At 39.3% G+C, this 12285-nt stretch overlaps 1 protein-coding gene across 2 annotated transcripts in view; it reads left to right on the top strand.

Moving 5' to 3' along the window:
* The window catches only part of LOC117372984 (noelin-2-like), a 65866-nt gene extending 53782 nt beyond the window's left edge, over positions 1 to 12084 (top strand). For both annotated transcript variants that reach the window (XM_055221375.1, XM_033968845.2), the window contains exons 6-8: positions 5850 to 6026; positions 7805 to 7978; positions 10867 to 12084. In XM_055221375.1, coding sequence (XP_055077350.1) covers positions 5850 to 6026; positions 7805 to 7978; positions 10867 to 11187 — 672 coding nt within the window. In that variant the 3' untranslated portion in view covers positions 11188 to 12084. The remainder of the gene's footprint in view (positions 1 to 5849; positions 6027 to 7804; positions 7979 to 10866) is intronic.
* Positions 12085 to 12285: the final 201 nt, after the last annotated feature.

The raw sequence follows: 12285 nt of genomic DNA, 5'->3' as shown, positions 1-12285 counted from the left end.
AGGTATATTATAAAAACAACTCTTGATGTCTAAATAAGTTTGCTGTGTACAGACTACATCAAATTAAAGTGTTTTACTGCCCAACAATCAGGAAGTGTAGGATTAGCATGCTAGATGATAGCGTTACCCTCACAGCAAAACGCCGCACTGCTCTCTGAGAGTTTGTGAAAATGCTTATAAACTCATCAAGGTGATAATTACGATGCTCAGAATGCATAAGGTCAGTGAGGAATAACTTTGGACTACTGTAAACCTTTTTAAATGAACTATTTCTGTTTTTCACGTTTTTGAGACAGTAAAGAAATGTGTAGGTGTACACAAACATGCATGGATAAAAGAAAAAAATCAACTCCAGGTAATTTCTGATGACTGAATAACATTATAACATGATTGAGTGGTGAAAACAACTTGCATAATGCGGCCTCTTTACGGCTTCAAATGTGAAATACTGATTGTTTAAACTAGCATATAATGTCTCCTTTAATATAAGTGCAATCACAGGCTTGTTCAGACATGTACATACATTACATATGCCTAGTTACTGATAGACGAAAATATCAAATTTCTGGACTCGTGTTGTCATCAAAGTAGTTTGAATTCACACTGGACATGCTGTAACACATGTTCCCTCTCACAAAGACAAAAATATCGGCACATGACAATGACTACTGATTAAAATATGTACTTTTGTCCATGAGATTTATGGATTTTATTGTTCCTGTACTACACTATGTCTCCTGCATTTGGCCCAGTGTTCAACCAGTACTGGTTCGAATTCAGTCTGGAAGTACAGCAGCAGCGCTTAATAGGAATAATCATGCTAAAATAATCTAATTTTGTTAAAAGGAACTGTATGTAGCCGCTCTTAATGTTTTTGTTTAAAGGTACATTTGGTTACCATTCACAACTGGCAACCAAAAAGAGAGATTCATGTGAGGCTCATTCTGTTTTCTGATTGGATAATCGTCTTGAGAATCAAAACACTAAATTATATCACATTTAGTTGCAAAAAATAATAAGTAGATTTTGTCTTTAGGCCCACTGTAATGATCTGACGTCTGGTTTTCTGGATGGTTTATGATTTGTATGTAAACAAATCATAAAATGATCAAGTATGTAAATACTTGATCATAATTTTTGGGTTATCTGATTATTTAGTTATCTTATTTATGTGTAAACTGCTGTAGTCAACAAAAATATTTTTTGTTAGACTAAAGACATGTCCTGTCAATCGATTAGTCAACTAAAAAGGGGCGCGGCAAAAGCTCTCAAAACTATTACGTATCTCCATGTATCTGACTCAAACTGCACTCACAAGACCACACCTGCACAGGAGTTCATGGGAAAAAACTATTTATGCAGAAAAAAGTACTAGGAAACATTTATTATAAAGTATTTATAAAGAAAGATTAAACTTCCGAATCATGAGTTTAATCTGCCTTTGAATACCAAATACCAAAAAATACCAAAAAATACCAAAAAAATACCAGATCTTCAGCTAACTCACTCACACACCAACTTCTCCTTTTTGCTCTTGTCAAATATAAATCCTTTTTATTCCAAAAAAATTATTAGTCAACTACTAAAACTGATTAATTGACTAAAGGACTACAGCGCTGGTAAACGTATCTACTGATCCATCATCATCCATATCCATTTGCTTGTTTTCTGTTCATTAATTTCCTTGTTTGTTTCTGTTTCATTATTGATTTTCTAACTTTCTGTTGGTTAAATGCACTGTCATATCCAACCCTAAAAGGCAACTGCTGTTGTGATTCTGGGCTTTACAAAAAATACATTTATTTGAATCATCAGATCTCAGTCAGAAGTAACCGGTTGGAGGAGTAATGTTTTGTAGTTGTTGCAGGTTGATGGGTGAAAATATGCAAAATATGCTTTACAGAATAAGAAAGAAGTTACAATCACAATACAACAAATAAAAACATAAATAATCACAAATAATAATCATAAAGTGACCATGGAGAGACTTGTTCACAAGCAGAGCTGCTTTAAAGTCTATTCTCTGAGCCACAGGAGCCAGAGACCTGAGCACAGGACTTATGTGCTCGTACTTCCTGGTTCTAGTCAGGACCTGAGCAGCAGTGTTCTGGATGTACTGCAGTTGTCTTAACGCTTGTTTGGAGAGGCCAGTGAGCAGGCCGTTACAGTAGTCTAACCTACTGGAGACAAATGCATGGATAAGTCTCTTCAAATCTAGTTTTGACATTATGTCTTTTGCTTTTTGCAATGTTTTATAGATTGCAAAAAGCTGCAGTTATTATTGATGTGGTGCAGTTGATGTAGCTGTTAAAGTTCAAGTCTGAGTCCATCATTACCCCTAGATTTCTAGCCTGATTTGAAGGTTTTAGAGAGAGAGGTTAGAGGTGACTGCTGACACCTTATCTTTGCTTCTGTGGGACAAAGACTATGATTTCTGTCTTGCCTGAGTTTAGTTGGAGAAAGTTGTTTTGCATCCACACACTGATCTGCAATGGCAGAGTGAATCCACTGGTCCATATTCACCTGTTGCCAGTGGGACATAGATCTGAGTGTCACATTATGACATGACATCACAAGGTGGAGCATTTTGAGCTTTGGGATTACTCAAAAATGTGTGAATGAACATGGTTTAAACTTCACAAGAATCAATTTTGTGTAATATAGGACCTTTAAAAATCACTGAAAAAAATAAAGGACCAGTGATTCATATGAAAATGTCCCCATCGCCTTTGTATCTTGAGGTGTTGATGACAAACAAACCCCCTTGAACTGCAGAGACGTGGTGAGAAGAGCTGGAGACAAGTACCCTACAATCATTCCTCACCTATAATCAGAGTGCTTTGTCTGTCATTCTTTAGATATCACTGCTATTAAAGGGACTGTGTTGGAAAACTCCTGTTTTTCTTGTTAAAAACATAGCTGGAGAAGCTGGTGTTTTGTTTTGTTTTGAGTAATCTTGTATATGTAGACATACATATACATGTTTTTCAGCTTGTTAGAAACTGCTTTATTTTTCACTGCACCAACAGAAGGAAGTGATATTGAAATTCTTCAAAGTATTTTTGATTTTAAAGAAGACATACTGTGCTTGTGTCTGCTATATAGTTATAATGTTAATAAAAGTTGATGTTGCCATAAACATCATCACAACAAAAAGCCGTGCAGCTGTCATCACCTCCTATGGATAACTGCACATCACAGTAGCGGGCAGCAGATTTTTTGAAAGTGTGTACCAAAATGACTATGCGACACTGCCGAATCTTTCAATAGATTAAGAAAATATTATTAGAGAACAAAGTAAGTACGTCACAGTGGGCGTGTACAGGTGGCAGTGAAGAAATGGGTAGATCGGAGCAATGAAGTCTTGAAAACAGAAGAATAAAGATTACTCAGGCATGAATCAGCCTAAATACAACTCCAACCAAGTAAATGGGAAGGGAAACAACCATAACATGGTTAAAAGATCAAAAAGGTTGATTTTGCAGAATAGCTCTGCTTTAAATGAATCAAAAATGCTTATTAAAGAGGTGCTATGTAACTTTTCTGGAAGAGGGTGCGCTGCCTGCTTGTCACCATGGAGATGATGTGGCTTTTGTTTCACAGTATACCACTGAACTGTTTGCAAGGTATTTTTGATCAGTAAAACATTCATTCCAGGGAAAGCAATAACCTCCACTGAGAGCAGCAGACTATTTAAAAAAGTTATAGACAAGGCTTACTGCTAAATGGCTATGAGGCGCTGTTGAATCCTAGGCGATTTAAAGCTGATATCTGGAGTTTGTGAAGAGAGATTTTGAAAAAAACAAAAAAAAAACAAAAAAACATCCTGAGATCCCTCCCCACACTTCCCCAGACCCTCCTCCTCACTCCCTCAAAGCACTTTGAAGCCACGCCTCGGCAGTTGTGCACGTGCAGAGCTGAGCCGAACATCCCAGCAAGGTCATAAGGTCAACAGAGCATTGTTAATACAGTAATTATGTTGCAAAGGACTTTTCAGAGGTAAGGATCATAAACAAATCTGTAATTGTACTCAGAGTATTAATTAATTAAAAGGGAGGTAGCTTACGACAACAATTTGTTAGAAGACTGACCAATGGTGTTCTGTGAGGCTAGTTTTTTTTAAAATAACACACTGTAGGCTATCTATGCATTGCTGACTGTGCTAACAAGCTTCATTTCTGTCTTGTATGGTGGTTTGATGTTGTAGCTCTTTTGGCTTGGTTAGTTTTTTGTTGTTGTTTTTTTTTTTACAACTGGTGCTGTGTGTCTAAAATATTCATTATTTGTCGCTTAGAGTTTGGTTATGAAAGAGCCTTCTGACAAGGACTATGTACCTCTTGACACGCCTGTACCGACTACAAGTAAACATGGCTGGAGTCCAGATGGCACTAAATGCCGGAGACATGAGGGAGACTATGCAAGGAATCTTGAGCTGGAGGACTTTGCACATGCTCAGGAACTACATTTACAGTGCATAAACTTTGAACAGGCAATTACATGTGTTACAGCAGGTCCAATAACAAAATATCATATCTTACAATGTCCACAGCTGACATGTTTGTCTCTCAGTTCTTTGGTAAATGCTGCTGGGACTCCACAAACCATTTGTGTCTCAGGTCAACAGCTCTCAGTTTGGTGTGTTTAGACAGCCCAGCTTTACTGTTGACACTGCAGGATCTAGATTTCTTATTAAACACAGTAGTTGTTGGTTTATTTAAACTTGGCACTCATGGGATGACTAACTTCAGAGTTTGCTGTTTCTTCTCCATGTTGCTCTGCTAACTCGTAAATGTGGGCGCCGCGTATCCGCTGCTGGAAGGAGCGGTCTTATTTCCATGTGCAGTTCATCCAAGCTCACCCACTAACTTTCAGGTTGATTGACAGCTTACGTTTCAGGAAGTTAAAGTCCATTAGCTAGCAGACCTTCGGCTCTAGTTCATTTCGTATAGAGGTCTATGGGATGAATGCAGGACTTAAGAAATATTGGTGAAAACGGAAACATTTCAAGAGCAATGGCACTTCAAATATATAATGAGGGGAACCATTTAAAAGTCAAGTATGTGTATGCCTCTTTTATTTGTCTTTCCCTCACAGGTCACAGCCATGTCTACAGCTATAACAAAGTGTCTCTTCATCTATTCTTCCATATCCTCACTTCTGCTCTGGCCTGATTGGCTGATTAATCACTGTTCACGGACCCCCAACCCCCAACCCCCTTTGCCCTTGCTCTTCTCTCTCATGCCTTCTATTTATCGCCCTTCCATCTCTTCCTCTTGTCTGTCTCCCTTCTCCCTCTCTATCTCTTCCCTCAGTCTCCCTCCCCTCTCTCCCCCTCCTCTTTTCACCTCCCCTCTCTTCTCGTCTCTCTCTCACTTTAGCTCTCTCCTCCTCTGTTCTCCCTCTCTCCCTTTTCACTCCATCACTTTTTTGCCCCCCCCCCCCCCCCCCCCTCTCTCCTCTCTGTCACCACTCTCTTTCTCTTTCAACTGTCTTCTCTCCTCTTCTCTCTCATTATTTATCTCCCCTTTCTCCTCCCTCTCCCCTCTCTTCTTGCTCTTTGTCTTTATCTCTCCTCTCTCTTCCTCCCTCTCTTTGCTCATTAGCATGCACATTATGAGTTCTCAGGTCCCATTCAAGTCAGGCTCAGTGTGTTGGATTATTTGTACCTCAAATAAACAAAAGGAGGTAGAGCAGATGGCCTGGAGCTCCTGGTGACTGTAGAGCACTGCTCACAAACAGCCCTGACTACTACCCACTTCTACTTCTATGATGTCACAGAGATGTCCCTTATGTCCTTTGACCTTTTTGACGTATATTTACAGTACTATATTGTGTGTGTTTATATTCAGGTGTGGTCCATGGACGGGTACTACAAAGGCCGCAGGGTGCTGGAGTTCCGGACTATGGCGGACTTCACTAAGGGTCAGAACTTTGTGCAGCACCTGCTCCCTCAGCCCTGGGCCGGCACCGGGCACGTGGTGTACAACGGCTCCCTCTACTACAACAAGCACCAGAGCAACATCCTGGTATGGTATACACTTACACGCGTGTCAAGGTTTAGTAGAATATAATCATGTGGACAAGTATATGGCCTAATCATTTAAAGAGCCCATATAACGGTATTTTCCTCATCACAATCATACTCGGAGTTGTGTTTTGTTTCATTCATACATGTTTAACACACAAACCCTGCATATTTAGGTTCTTCTCTCAAACTGAAACTCTCTGTTCCACCTTGTAATGTCAGAACACCATCCAACTTCACTAAAATCATTTGGGTGATTTGGGAAAAGCACTTAGAAACTCATCATGGTGAATAATTAGGATGCTCAGAATATATAATGTGAGTGAGGGATAACTTTGAACCACAGCAAACTGTTTAAAATGAACTAATTCTGACAGTAAAAATCAGCACCTTTAAGGAGGTTTTGCCATTGCTATTACATCTTCAACAAAAGAGACCATGCATTGAACAAATCCAGATACATTTTGGTTACCATTTTGGTTAAAGCAGACATAATATGCAAATGAGCTTTTATAAGGTTTAACCATGTTATGATGGTTTTCCTTTTCAGATTCCAGGTGATACGCAAAAGTTCAAAAATGTAATATAAAAATAAATGAATACTTTTTTTTTTTAATGAAATTTGCTGCTTTCTGAGAGCAAGGCTTTTCAGTTCTGCAGTTTTAACAATCAATTGAACTATTTCTATTATTTAAGGTGTTTAAAGAAAAGAGAACACTTTTGGGAGTTTTTTTTCTTGCAGAGAAGGACAGAGGTCCCCTAGTGGTGGCTGTGGCTAAGGTTCATGAATTAACCGTAACCATTATTTTATCATGAGGTTAGTTTATGCTCAGTTCTGTTTTTAATAAACACATGACTTACACATAAAACAACATTTAACCTTGGAGGTGGCACGCCACCTCCATGATCTTATGGAAATAGAAAGTTAAAACTTTAAAACTTTCCCTGTAAAAATAGACACATTTTATGATATTACTTCGAAGGTCATAACCAAAGGAACGTTTCCATGAAAGTAAGAAGTCTGTTTATTTGGCTAAAAAGTTATGTGCTGGGGCTTTAAAAGAGCGACGATGTATCTGGATCCCAGGTGGAGTGTAAAGTTTGTGTATCTCCAACAAATTGGGCTGGGGAACCATGATATAAGGACAGGGAGCATTCTGGGACAGTTACTTATTTGCTTGTATCTTGTGAATGTTGGTTAAAGTGGAACTAAACACTAAATAAACTTTTTGTACTGTATATACTAAACTGTGTATATGGGGTTTGAGTACTGTTCACTACTGTCCCTAGTCCTTTGCAATTTTACTGCAAAATAGGTACATTTACAGCTTTCTGCTCAAAAACAGGTAACAAGTGCATGTTGCCTCTAGCAGACTCTGCAATTTCAAGTACTATGTGACATCAATCAGGACTGCCCTGATTACAGCCTGGTGTTTCCGATTACAAACTCCTGGCTGCAGGGGCAGAGTTTGAAGTGCAGATAATTGTTAGACCAATCACACTGCTTCTTATACCCCCTTATACCCCCAGACCCCGCCCCTCCTTTCCAGTCATGCTCCTCTTTAGTCCTCCAGGTAATGCCAAAATTGGCACCTCTGTATTTGAAATGTGGTTGTGGGAGTAGGTATTTAGTCCCGCTTAATTCTGCCTGTCTGTTATTGATCAATTTCATGGTTTGTTTTTCTGTTGGTTAAATCTTGTGAAGCCCTGCTAGGTGACTGCTGTTGTGATTTCGGGCAGTACAAAAATAAATTCCTTTGTTCTTGTTTGCGTGTGCAGGTGCAGTACCACTTGCGCTCCCGTAGTGTCCTGCTCCAGCGCAGCCTGAGTGGGGCGGGATACAACAACACATTCCCGTACAGCTGGGGCGGCTCCTCAGACATCGACCTGATGGCGGACGAGATGGGCCTGTGGGCTGTGTACACTTCTATCCCCAATGCTGGCAATATCATGGTAGGCACAAGACAAAACAGATGACCAGAGGACTGAAAATGTGTGATCAAGTAGAAGTACAGTTACATGGATAAAATGTACTCAGTCTGATGCCAAATTTGTAATTAAGAAAAAGTATAATGTATGCATGAAAAATCAACTCAAGGTACAAATCGGTTACTTTTTTTTTTTGCACAATGTGAGTTTCCTAACTAACTCAGAGATAAACAAATGCCATTTGACTTAAAGCGTTTGCAAGGAATACTTCAGGTTAGTGTGGTCTCTAGAATGGAGATTTGACCAACAAACACTGTGCATTGTTCTTATATGATGAAACAACTTCAGGGGCAGATGGGCAAAGCTTATATGTTAAGTAAGAGTGAACTGACCAATAATAAATTCTTGCCTGTAGTCTCTTCCCTTACTCCCAGATTGTATATCCTTGCAAATATACAGAACTCTTCATGTTTTTTTACAGTACAAGTTTCTATAACAACACATAATTACAGGTACATCCCATTCTCTGTTGTATTCCAAAGGGGAGAGGAGATAATTGGAGACAGCTGTGGATTTGTGTCTGCGTAAATGACCGGATATTATTTATTTAAATCCTGTTGTCCATTTCTCTCATTACATTACATGCCTGTTGTTTTGTGAGAAGACAAACACTCATCTGTCTGGCATGACTAACATGTGCTAATGGTAACAATTTGAGATATTACCACTGGAGGCACAAAGGATCTGAGCCTGTCAAAAACATGCTTAAATGAGGTGTTAGAAATAACGTTTATTTATCAAGTTGTTGGTAGTAGCATTCTTTTTTTTTTATCATAAAGGATCTAACAAGTTACTATTTAGCCATAATTGTTATTATTTGCTGGTATTATGGTACAATGGCACAGCAGGTAAGGAGCACTTCTGGCCAGTCAAGCCCCACTCCCCCAATCCCAACGAGAGGAACTGCATGAGAGATGGCTTCTTCTTTAGTCTTTGGATGTAAGTAAAGTATTGTAGACTGATAAGAGTTCCCTGCTTTTATCTCTCCAAATGACTTTCTGTGGGTGTTGTACAAAAGCAGCAGCCATCTCCTCAACAATGAGGGAGTAGTGTGCTAAATCGATTTTGGAGGGGCTTTCTACCATGCTATAACATTGTTACCTTATCAAAAACATGCCTGAAGAGTTTTGAGATATCATCCACGCATGTTTGTGTATTTTAGTAATCTTTCCCAGGCCCTATTCGAACCCTCCTTACACAGGTAAGATTATGCAATGCTCAGCCCACAAGCCTACATCATCCATGCTCCCACATGACAACTCTCCATAATTATGCAAAAACATAATACAAAACTGTTCACAGCAACTTGACAAACCTGATGTGAAGTGCAGTAATTTCATTAGGGGGAAGCATGCTGATTGTGTTGTGATAGCGCTCTGAAGGGAGAGTGAAACTTATGAAACATGTTAATATGTTGCTTTCTGGGAATATAGCATTTTCAAAACAACAAAAGGAAACATGGTGATGTAAATATGTTATGTGTTAGCAGTTAATACCCCACTGAAGTAAAATACCCCCTCTTTAAGGAAGATGTGCCACTTGAGACTGTTACAAGAGCAATTAACAAAATAAAAAAAATAAAAAAAGAAGAATGTTAAAAATATGTAGAGGTTGGGAGAAATATTTGCTATATATTACACATTTCTGTTAATATTCTTGTTATTTCTCAGTGTGTTCACTCTCATCAATATGTATAAAATGGTCACATGTTTGTATCTGTCACTGTCATTATTATGTCTGTTAGAAATCTAATGTTAGCCTATACAATATGTGAAAAAAAAAACAAAACAATGTGCAACTGCCTTGAAACAATAGTTTACAGTCCCATCACTTTAGGGTCGCAGAGTTCAAGAGGACTGAACAGTGTGGTGGGCATAACAAGAGGGGGGCAAACAGGTGTCAGGTGCAAATGATGTAACTGACCTTGAATGACTGCCAGCAATTTGTGCATAAAAGACACTGCACAAACAGATGTACTTCACTTTTCTACTTATCTTTGTCCTGCTCTTCTCCTGTGAATTTAGCTGCCTTTGGGACCATACTTTTGCTCAGTTTTCCCAGGAGTATGCTTTTATTGATCGTATTTTAACTATCAATAAAGGAAGCTGTCTTTGGTAACTTAGTTGTCTGTCTCCAGGGGATATATTTCCAAAACTTTGGATTTATCATCCAAAGATCAAGGATATAATTTTAAAACATTGGGGATCAATTTTCAAGACACACATTTCATTTGAACCATTTTCAAACATCACCGATAATTAAAATAAAGTTCGTATATTGTGCAAAATTGACTGTTGTGAGCTTTAAGCCATGTTAGAACGTTGTGATCTCATCAAAAACATACCTGTTGTGAGGTTGTGTTTTGTTTCATTCACACATGTTTGAGTAATGCTTTATTATTAGTCTGTCTACATGTCCAAAGCTCAAAATGCTCTGTTCCACCTTGTGATGTCATATGGTGGTAGTTTTCAAGCTACGACCTACCTTTTAACTTTAGTTGAGTAGATATTGGACATTCCAGGGCTGAAATCATCCAAATTATTCTAGTAAAGGTGTATGGAGTTTAAAACACAGTAGAGCACTTTATGTATTACCATATGACATCACAACGTGGAACAGAGTGTTTTGTATTTGAGAGAACCTAAATATGCAAAAAACAGTGTGTTAAAGATGTGTGAATGAAATGAAACACGACTCTAGGTAGGTTTTTGATGAAGACTCAACATTATAACAAAGATCAGAAACAGTGTAATATAGTCCTTTAATTAAAACCAGACTTTGAGTGTGAGTCCTCTGACACATTAATGCTAGTTTATTGGTTTTATCCCTTACATGTGTCTCTCCTCTGTCAGGTGAGCCGCATGGACCCCAACACTCTGGAGGTGGTGCGGAGCTGGGACACAGGCTTCCCTAAGCGCAGCGCGGGGGAGGCCTTCATGATCTGCGGCACCCTGTACGTCACCAACTCCCACCTGGCCGGGGCCAAGGTGCACTTCGCCTACCACACTAACACTAGCACCTACGAGTACACGGACATCCCCTTCCACAACCAGTACTCCCATATCAGCATGATGGACTACAACCCCCGCGAGAGGGCGCTCTTCACTTGGAACAACGGACACCAGGTGCTCTACAACGTCACACTCTTCCATGTCATACGCAGTGACGGCTAGAGGCCAGAAGACACGAGTGGGCAGGGGCTACGAGGCTGTGAAAGAACAACATATTGGACTTTAGTTGGTTGTATGGGCTACTTCTGTTTTGTTATGTTGTAGAAAAAGGAAGAGCAGTTTTGTTGAAGCACTTGGTAAGATTTGTTCATACATAAATTATCCATTGAAGACTGTTTGATGTTGTAAAAGTGTTACTAAACACCTAAACTGTTCAAAATGAGCAGTGCCTGGAGGACTAAAGGGGACAGTGAGGAGGGGCGGGCTCTGGAGGACTAAAGAGGAGAGTGAGGAGGGGCGGGCTCTGGAGGACTAAAGAGGAGAGTGAGGGAGAGTGAGGGGTGGTGTCTGAAGGACTAAAGGGAGAGTGAGTGTCGAGGTCTGAAGGACTGGGAGAGTGAGGGGCAGGGTCTGAAGAACTAAAGGGGAGAGTGAGAGGCGGGGTGTGAAGGATTAAAGAAGAGAGTGAGGGGTGAGAGCTGCAGGACTAAAATGGAGAGCGAGTAGGGTGGAGGTGTGGGGTCTAAAGGGGACTAAAGTGGAGAGTGAGAGAGGAATTGGAAAACTGCTTGACTAACAGTCAGACAGATTTAAACAGACAGGTTCACAGGCATAACTCGTGTTAGCTTTAAGGTGTAATTTTCTTTATATTTCATTTGGTGCTAGCTTCACTTCAGAGCTCTAAGTGCTAATAAACAGCTACCCTGATGCCATCTGGATGCACTGCCACTTCCAAATCCTCACTGCTTGACTGCGGTGTTTATTTGACCGACCTCTTAAAATGCATCTGTTGGCAGCATACTCTCGGTTTTAGACCACAAAGTTACAAATTAAGCTAGTTTGTACAAACTGACTAAGATGCAAGCCTATTAAGACACAATGTACACAGTTTCTCAGCAAAAAAAAAAAAAAAAAAAAGTCTTATTATAAAATTTGAACACCATACTCTTAATGATTTAGTTTATCTGGCTTTTTAAACAAAATTCTAATATATACTTTTAAAACATCAAAATAAGAACATTTATAAATACAAAAAATAAATAACATGCATTTCTCTACACCACTGACATAATACACATTTTTGTTACATTTTGGTTACAT

The sequence above is a fragment of the Periophthalmus magnuspinnatus genome, chromosome 1 (genome assembly GCF_009829125.3).
Source record: "Periophthalmus magnuspinnatus isolate fPerMag1 chromosome 1, fPerMag1.2.pri, whole genome shotgun sequence".
Taxonomy (NCBI): Eukaryota; Metazoa; Chordata; class Actinopteri; order Gobiiformes; family Gobiidae; genus Periophthalmus; species Periophthalmus magnuspinnatus.
The sequence above is the reverse complement of the archived record's forward strand: the minus strand, read 5'-3'. Positions and strand labels throughout refer to the sequence as shown.